The sequence below is a fragment of the Desmodus rotundus genome, chromosome 9 (assembly GCF_022682495.2).
Source record: "Desmodus rotundus isolate HL8 chromosome 9, HLdesRot8A.1, whole genome shotgun sequence".
Lineage (NCBI taxonomy): Eukaryota > Metazoa > Chordata > Mammalia > Chiroptera > Phyllostomidae > Desmodus > Desmodus rotundus.
Genome location: NC_071395.1, coordinates 103210120 through 103218716, shown reverse-complemented (window position 1 = coordinate 103218716; position 8597 = coordinate 103210120). Strand labels below are relative to the sequence as shown.

Below are 8597 nucleotides of genomic sequence, written 5' to 3'. Positions count from 1 at the left end.
AAACAGGTTAGCTTACTAAGACTGGAGAATCTAAATTACAGGATAAGAAGAAACAAATCTCAGAAAATGGTAAGGACAATTCATGGAGAGCCTTAAGTGATTATAAATTGAATTTTCTTTAACAGACAAAAGAGAGCCTTATGGGTTCTTGCATAACGAAAGCAACATTTTGCCCTGGCTGGTGTGGCTCAGTGGATGGAGTGCTGGCCTGCAAACCAAAAGGTTGCAGGTTTGACTCCTGGCCAGGGCACATGCCTGGGTTGTGGGCCAGGTCTCCAGTTGGGGGTGTGCAAGAGGCAACCAATTGATGTATTTCCTGCACATCGATGTTTCTCTCCCTCTCTTCCCCCTCCCTTCCCCTCTTTCTAAAAATAAATAAATAAAATCTTTTTTTTAAAGAAAACTTTTAAAGAAGACTGAGATTCAGATATATTAGAATAAAACATGCCCTAACTGGAGTGGCTCAGTGGATTGAGCACCGGCCTGTGAACCAAAAGGTCACCAGTTCGATTCCCAGCTGGGGCACATGCCCTGGGTTGTGAGCCAGGTCCCCAGTAGGGGGCGCATGAAAGGCAACCACACATTGATGTTTCTCTCTCTCTCTTTCTCCCCCCCTTACCCTCTCTCTAAAAATAAGTAAATAAAATCTTTTAAAAAAAGAATAAAACAAAACTGGAGACTTAGAAAAACTGTTGCAAACTTTTCCAGGAGAGGGGTGGGGAAAAGGCTGGATCCTAATTATTAGCTATGGCCTTGGGCAAATCACTAAATCTGTGTGCCTGTTTTGTCATCTGTAAAATGGGGATAATGGTATCCACTCACTAGAGTTGTTGAAAGGATTAAATGAATTAATACTTGAAAAGTGTTTAGCAAACACTTACTACATTATTATTCAATTATTAATTATATTATTACTCTATTATTATTTATTTGACCAAGAAGCAGTATAGAAATGCATCTGTTTAAAAAGGCCCCATCTCAGCAAAAATAGCCTCTTCAACAAATGGTGTTGGGAGATCTGGACAGCTACATGCAAAAAAATGAAACTCGATCACCAACTTACACCATACACAAAAATAAATTCAAGGTGGATAAAACACTTAAATATAAGTCATAACACCATAAAAATCCTAGAGGAAAACATTGGCAGGAAAATCTCAGACATTCCACGCAGCAACATCCTCACAGACATGTCCCCTAAAGCAGGGGACATAAAGGAAAGAATAAACAAATGGGACCTCATCAAAATAAAAAGCTTCTACATGGCTAAAGAAAATTCATTAAAATGAAAAGAGAACCAACAGTATGGGAAAACATATTTGCCAATGATACCTCAGACAAGGGTCTGATCTCCAAAATATATAAAGAACTCATACAACTCCACTCCAGGAAGACAAACAACCCAATTAAAAAATGGGCAAAGGACTTGAACAGACACTTCTCCAAGGAAGACATACAGAGGGCCCAGAGACATGTGAAAAGATGTTCAGCATCACTAGCCATCAGAGAGATGCAAATTAAAACCACAACGAGGTACCATCTCACACTGGTCAGAGTGGCCAATATAAACAAATCAACAAACAAGTGTTGGAGAGGATGTGGAGAAAAGGGAACCCTAGTGCACTGTTGGTGGGAATGCAGACTGGTGCGGCCACTGTGGAAAACAGTATGGAATTTCCTCAGAAAACTAAAAATGGAACTGCCTTTTGACCCAGCAGTTCCGCTGCTGGGATTATACCCTAAGAGCCCTGAAACACCAATTCAAAAGAACCTATGCACCCCAATGTTCATAGCAGCACAATTTACCATAGCCAAGTAGTGGAAGCAACTTAAGTGTCCATCAGGAAATGAGTGGATCAAAAAACTGTGGTACATTTACACAATGGAATTCTATGCAGCAGAGAGAAAGAAGGAGCTTATACTCTTTGCAATGGAATGGATGGACCTGGAGAGCATTATGCTAAGTGAAATAAGCCAGGCGGTGAGGGACAAATACCATATGATCTTACCTTTAACTGGAACATAATCAACAGAAGAAAAAAGCAAACAAAATATAACCAGAGACATCGAAGTTAAGAACAATCTAACAATAGCCAGAGGGGAGGGGGGAAGGGATAGTGGGGAGAAGCATTTTCAGGAACTACTATAAAGGATCCGTGGACAAAACCAAGGGGGAGGGTGGAAGCAGGGGAGGGAGGGAGGTTTGGCTGGGGCGGGGTAAAGAGGTGGGGAGAAAATGCAGACAACTGTAATTGAACAACAATAAAATAATTTAAAAATTGAAAAAATAAATTTTTTAAAAAGGCCCCATCTCACATGTTAGTTTGGAAGGACTGCAGGTTTTCAGTCTGTCTTAAAAGTTATGTAGGGCCCTGGCTGGCATGGCTCAGTCAGTTGGGCATCATGCCACACAGCAAAAGGTTGCTGGTTCGATTCCCAGTCAGGGCACATACCTGGGTAGTGGGTTTGGTCTGTACGAGAGAGGCAACCAATCACTGTTTCTCTCTCACATGGATGTTTCAAAACCGTTCTTTCTCCCTCTCTCTCCCTCTCCCTAAAAATAAATAAATAAAATCTTTTAAAGAAAAAGGTATGTAGGATTCAGAGGATGAAGAGGGCAAGCCCTGTGTCCCAAACTGTGCTAACACAATAGCCAGTAGTCACACGGGGCTATTGAACATCCAAAATGTGGCTAGTTGGAATTAAGATGTGTTGTAAATGTAAACACACTGGATTTCAAAGCCTTAGTACAAAAATAATTGTTAATATCTTTACATTGACTACATGTTGAAATGATAATATTTTGGATATGTCAGGTTAAATACGATGTATCCATGTCATCTGTTTCCTTTTTCCTTTTTTTAGATTTTTGATGTGACTACTAGAAAATTTAAAGGTAGCTGGCTCAGATTATATTTCTATTGTACAGTGCGGGTCCAGTACAACATTCATTACTGAGTTTGGAAATTAAGGGGTTCTACGTGAGAAGGTTCTACAAAGGCACATTGGGGTTATAGATAAATCTCCTTGCCCTTAATAATTTAAAATATTTAAAAATATATACTTGTTTACAATTACTTGTTTATAATTATATACTTGTATATAATGAACATATATATTTATTTAAAAATATGTATATACCTCACTGCAAGATAGCTACAGAACTGAGGGAGCCACAGCTAGTTTATCTTTGAAGAGGCCACTATTGGTAAAGGTTTTTTTAAAAAACAAAACAAAGCAAAAATGAAAATGGAAAAAGATAAAACATATCTCATTTTCAACATTAAAACATAGAAACAAAAGTCTAACTTTTGAAATCATTCCCTCAAAGGTCCTAATAGCACTGGCTTAAGTAACGTGGATTATTAAAGGTTTTCTGACGAATTTTTTCATGTCACCCCTTGGAAGTTGCTACTTATAATAGGAATAATTAAGGCTACACAGCCTCCGGTTATGGCTTTCCACTGATCTGGAGGTAAAAATCTATTTTAGGGTTTTGCTCTGAGTTGATATTTTAACATTTAACCCTGCCTACGCTGACCAACTAACTACCTCTGCTTCAATTTCCAAAGACAGCTGGGGTGGGAGGCCTCACACCTTTCCCTCTGCTGCTCAAATCCTTCTCAACTCCTTCCCCGCTCCTTCCTTCTGGAAGGCTTTCCGCTCTCCCCAGCGACGCCGACAGGTGCAGCGCCGCCGGGCGCGTCCAGCCCACAGCTCGCGCCCGCGACCCCGAGCCCTTCCGCGGCGCCGGCCGCGGCCTCGCCGCTCCGCCCCTGCCCCGGCGCGCGCACACGCCGGCGGGGGCGCGCCCGGCCGGCGGGGCCGCGCACGCAGCTGCCGCCGCTGCCACCGCCTCCCTCCCTCGCTCCCTCCCTCCAGGCCCTCCTCCCCTGCCCTCCCCTCCGCCCCCTTCCCCGTAGGCAGTCAACCCGCCCGCATTGACTCCCTCCTGGCCCCTGGCGTTCGGGCTGGGTCTCTCCCCAGCCCCCCCAGACTCCCCGGTCGCTCTCCTCAGGCGGTCGCCCGCGCTCGGTGGATGTGGCTGGTAGCCGCCGCCCCCTCCCTCGCTCGCCGCCTGCTCTTTCTCGGCCCTCCGCCTCCTCCCCTCCTCCTTCTCCTTCTCAGCCGCTCCTCTCACCGCCGCCGCCGCCGCCTCCACAGCCTGGGCCTCGCCGCGATGCCAGAGAAGAGGCCCTTCGAGAGGCTGCCTACCGATGTCTCCCCCATCAACTACAGTCTTTGCCTCAAACCCGACTTGCTGGACTTCACCTTCGAGGGCAAGCTGGAGGCCGCCGCCCAGGTACGGCGACCCTCGGGCGCCGGGGGCGAGCTGCCGAGCAAGCAGTTAGGCCGCGCCCGCGGGCTAGGCTGGGGGCCGGTCGGCAGGGCGGGCTAGCGGGAGGGCCTGGGCGCTGCGGGCCTGGGGCCGGGGAGGCTGGCTCGGGACGGGCGCGCCCCTCTGGGGCAGCCGCGGGGCTCCCGGGCTGGTGTGCTCTGCCCTGCTGGGGTGGGACGCGGGCCGCGCCGCGGGGAGCGCTGCGGAAGCCGGCAGGCCGGGCCCCGGCGCCCCTCCGGGGCGGGCACACCTGTGCGGGGCATTTCCACTGACCCCTGGCCCTTCCGGGCTTGGTAGTGTTTGGGGAGAGGCTGGAGGGTGTTGGGAGAGGCCAGAGGGGTCATCGGAGTCCACGCTCTGTCTCAGCCTCCTGACTCCGTTCTGTTCTGTGGTTCTACCTACGCCCCACGGAGGACACATTGGAAGGCGCGGTCATCTGGGACTCCTCCGGCCGCCGAGCCTTAGCGAGGAGGGGAGATTCTAGAAGGGGGGAGAGGGTGAGGAGAATGTTAATCCCGGGCAGCCTGGCTGAGTTCTCCCCGCCTGCTCCGGCCCAGGGGCTGGGTTTCCGAGATGATCCGCCCCTCCCCCCTCCCCTTCTCCTCAAGTGACAGTGCAGCAGTGACTCGATTCTCTGCTAACCCCTAGAGAAGCAGAGGGAGGACCCCATCTCCGCTTTTCCTTCCATCCTCTAGTTTTGCAGCCTTTGAAGCAGGTGGATTTATTGCTATAGCGATGGTTGCTTAGCAGTACCCTCCTCTGAAAGAAGCTATTAGTTTTAGCATACCACTGGTGAAAATATTCCATTACTCTTCATTGCAGTTTTTGGTGAATCATGCTCTCCCCACCTCCCCTCACCCCCTTCGCAGCGTTATCTGAAGTAGTGCTTGATTTTGGGGACCATTAATATCGATGCCCTACAAAGGTCCTGAGCAGTAGACATTTGTGATACCATATTATATGTTACGTGAGATCTGTAATGAAAAATGGGAACTGTTTAGCAGTTATCTGGGGAAAGAATGATGGTAAAAACATTTTGTTTCATTTTTCTTTCCACCGCAGGCAGGAGGAAAAATCCGTAGGCCTCAGCCTAAAAGAACAGGGTGTGAATGTAGCAATGAAATGAAAGAAACGTAGACTGGTGTTTGAATGAATTGCAAGTTGGCGGTTGTCTTTGAAAGCCGAGTAGTCGGATTAAAAATATGTCTGAAAGTGTACAATTAAAAAGTATACTGTCAGATTTGGGGCACTTGTGTGAAAGCAGGAGGGCTCTAGGGTCTGGCTGCATCAAAAGGCAAAACTTAACCCTGTGAAAGTCAGGTGGTTTAGAATTTTTCCATTAAGAATATGAATCAGAATGAATGCATCTGAGGCCTAAATTAGGATTGCAGAGGGTTATTTGGGAGACAGTGTTTGTTTAAGCCAAGTGACTAGAGTGTTTGGTATATATTGGCAGGGGGCAGATGGGAGGGATTGTAAACAGTAGTGTGTCTTGTGACTTGGCAAAGGGAGAAGGACCTAGTGATGAATGAGTTCGCATTATGTGAAAAGACTAACATTTAAAAAAATAATTTGTTTCTTTAACTCATGTTTTGGCGTATTAGGGTCAGAATTCTGAGAGAAATATATATTTAAGGAAATTTTTCAGAAAAAAATTGTCAGTCAAGATTTTTCAGTGATTATTTTATGAGGAAGTGACAGTTTTATTTAAGTGTTGGGATGGAACAACAAGCAGTGATGTATTGCGCTGGCCAAAAAGTTTAGTTTTTTTTGTACGATGGCTCTAGTAGTGCTTAGTTGTCTTTAACTTCATGGTAAGCAGTTTTGTTAGAGTGTATTATGACAGCTGTCATCAGCATGCATGAAAAAAACTTATCAAAATTGGTGAATTTTTGTGCAGCCATTTAATATTGAAGATGGAAGAAGATACGCAACATTTTTGGTGTACTATGCTTTATTTTTTTCAAGAAAGGTAAAAATGCAACTGAACCACAAAAAAAGATTTGTACAGTGTATGGAGAAGGTGCTGTGACTGATCGAACGTGTCAGAAATGGTTTGTGAAGTTTCTTGGTACTAGTGACATTCTGGCCAAATGATTCTTTGCTGTGGGGCTGTCTTACACATTGGAAGATGTTTAGCAGCACTCCCGGCCTCCACCCACTAGAAGCCAATAGCAGGAGAGAGCTGATACACTCAAAATATCCAAATCAGTAAAATAAATGAAAAATGTGTCTCTTATTTTACAGAAAAAACTAAATGGACTTTTGGCCAACCCAATACTTGTCCTTATCCCGTTTCTACTTGCTTTTCCAAAGAGATGAGAAATCCTTAAAGACTGGTTTGGGCCGTTGAGGGGACACATGGTAATGTGCTCCGTATTAGCAGGGACTTGTTGATTTGATACAAGGAAATAAATGAATCTTTTTTAGTAACATGAACTTTTCAAAGCATTTCTTTTCAGAAACCCTTTTTCAGGCTAAGTGGCAACACAAATGAAAGGTGGCATTATAGTGAATTCTAACAGGTGTAATTAAAGGACAATTGGACTCTAATCATTTGAATTGCCACCTTTGGAAGTATAAAGAGGAATTAACATTAGTAAAAAGTTAACATTACTAGTAAAAAGCATACATTAATATTTTTGATACCCATGCATTGGAGCAATAAGTTGTGGCATTAGGTGGTATCTTATAGAGGAAATCTAAAAATGGGGACAAAATTACACCACTAGAAACCCAGATTTATTACTGGTATTGGGTCAGTTGCCTAATAGTTGGAATCACATTACACAAAGTATGCAAGTTGCCTGGTTGCTTTAGTTGCAGAATTTTATGATAAGCCCAGAGTATTTGTACAGGTTACATATTAGAAACTTAGTCGATTTTTAACCTGACTGGGGCGTGGACTTCTGGGGAAGGTGAAGAAATTAGTCAGTGTGCGCTAATTTAAAAAGTAGTTGTCTTTCACATGACTGAATGTGGTCTAGTTCAGCAAGTTTTGAGAAGGTATTATCATGGGCCCAGAGCAGCGATTTTTAACGGCTGTGCCGTGGCAGACACCCGGTGTGTTGCATGAATTTTTAAGACATGCAATACCTGACTGTATAGTCAGGGGCACTGACCTCTTTTCCTATAGATTGCCCAATTAAAAAATGACAATGGTCAACACAGTAGCTGTCTAGTGTGTATGAATCAAAATTATACCTGGTTTTTTTTTGTCAGATCAGCAAAATATTTTTTGGTGTACCACAGAATTTTAGTAATTAGTTTATGTGTGCCACGAGACGAAAAAGGTTGAAAATTACTGGCCTAGAGAAATGGGACATTCCCTTTTTCCTCCCTTTACATTAGGATATTTGAGGGCAATGGGTTTTTGTAGCTATTTAAAATTCTGACCTTCTTGCTTTGTGGATAATTAAAAAATAGATTACAAGTTCATGTGAGTGGCCACAATTTTTTGTAATGGTGTACAGTGGTTTGTACGGTAATTGGTTTTTTTTTCTTATGGAAATGTTTCACCTGTGCTGGAGAAAGTAACTTCATCCTTTAAGGCCAGAAGTCACAATATACTAGACAATCCCTGGCTTCTACCAACGAAATATTCATGTTCTTGATGACTAAATTGGCACTTACAGGAGTTACAGATAGAGTAGTTTGCTTGGCAAACTAAAACTTGGCATCTAAATGGATGTTATTGTCAACCCTGTGTTACGGAATTTTCTGCCCAAATTTTGCATATTTTCTATGCAGTCATTTTGGTAGTTTTTTTTATTACTTTACAAAATGATAAAATAATTTGTCCAGCATTGTGCTAGATCACTAAATGGTCTTAAGACATTAAATTTGAAAGTCAGTAATAACATATTGAATTCATTCAGATTTGCTATTCTGTTTCTTAAAATACATTTATGAGGAAACACTGAAAACTTTTTTTAAAAAAAGGTTTTCTTTATTCTCAGAGAGAGGGTAAGGGAAGGAGAGAAACATCAATGTGTGAGAGAAACATCAGTTGGTTGCCTCTCTCACACCCCCTTGTGGAGACCTGGCCCACAACCCAGGCATGTGCTCTGATAGGGAATTGAACCAGCAACCCTATGGTTTGTAGGCCAGTGCTCAATCCACTGAGCTATACCAGCTAGGGCCCTAAAAAACTTTTCTATTTTAAGCTTTGTCTGATACATCTGGCAATTAATTCTGCAGTGAATTTTCCAGATAAATGAAGCTTACTCTTTGAGGCATTTAGAATTTAAAAAAATAT

At 43.7% G+C, this 8597-nt stretch overlaps 1 protein-coding gene across 1 annotated transcript in view; it reads left to right on the top strand.

The window, feature by feature from the left end:
* The first annotated feature begins 3856 nt into the window (after positions 1-3856).
* Positions 3857-8597, top strand: part of NPEPPS (aminopeptidase puromycin sensitive) — a 63423-nt gene continuing 58682 nt past the window's right edge. The window contains exon 1 of the mRNA XM_024572995.4: positions 3857-4303. Within this exon, the coding sequence (XP_024428763.1) occupies positions 4040-4303 (264 nt within the window). The 5' untranslated portion in view covers positions 3857-4039. The remainder of the gene's footprint in view (positions 4304-8597) is intronic.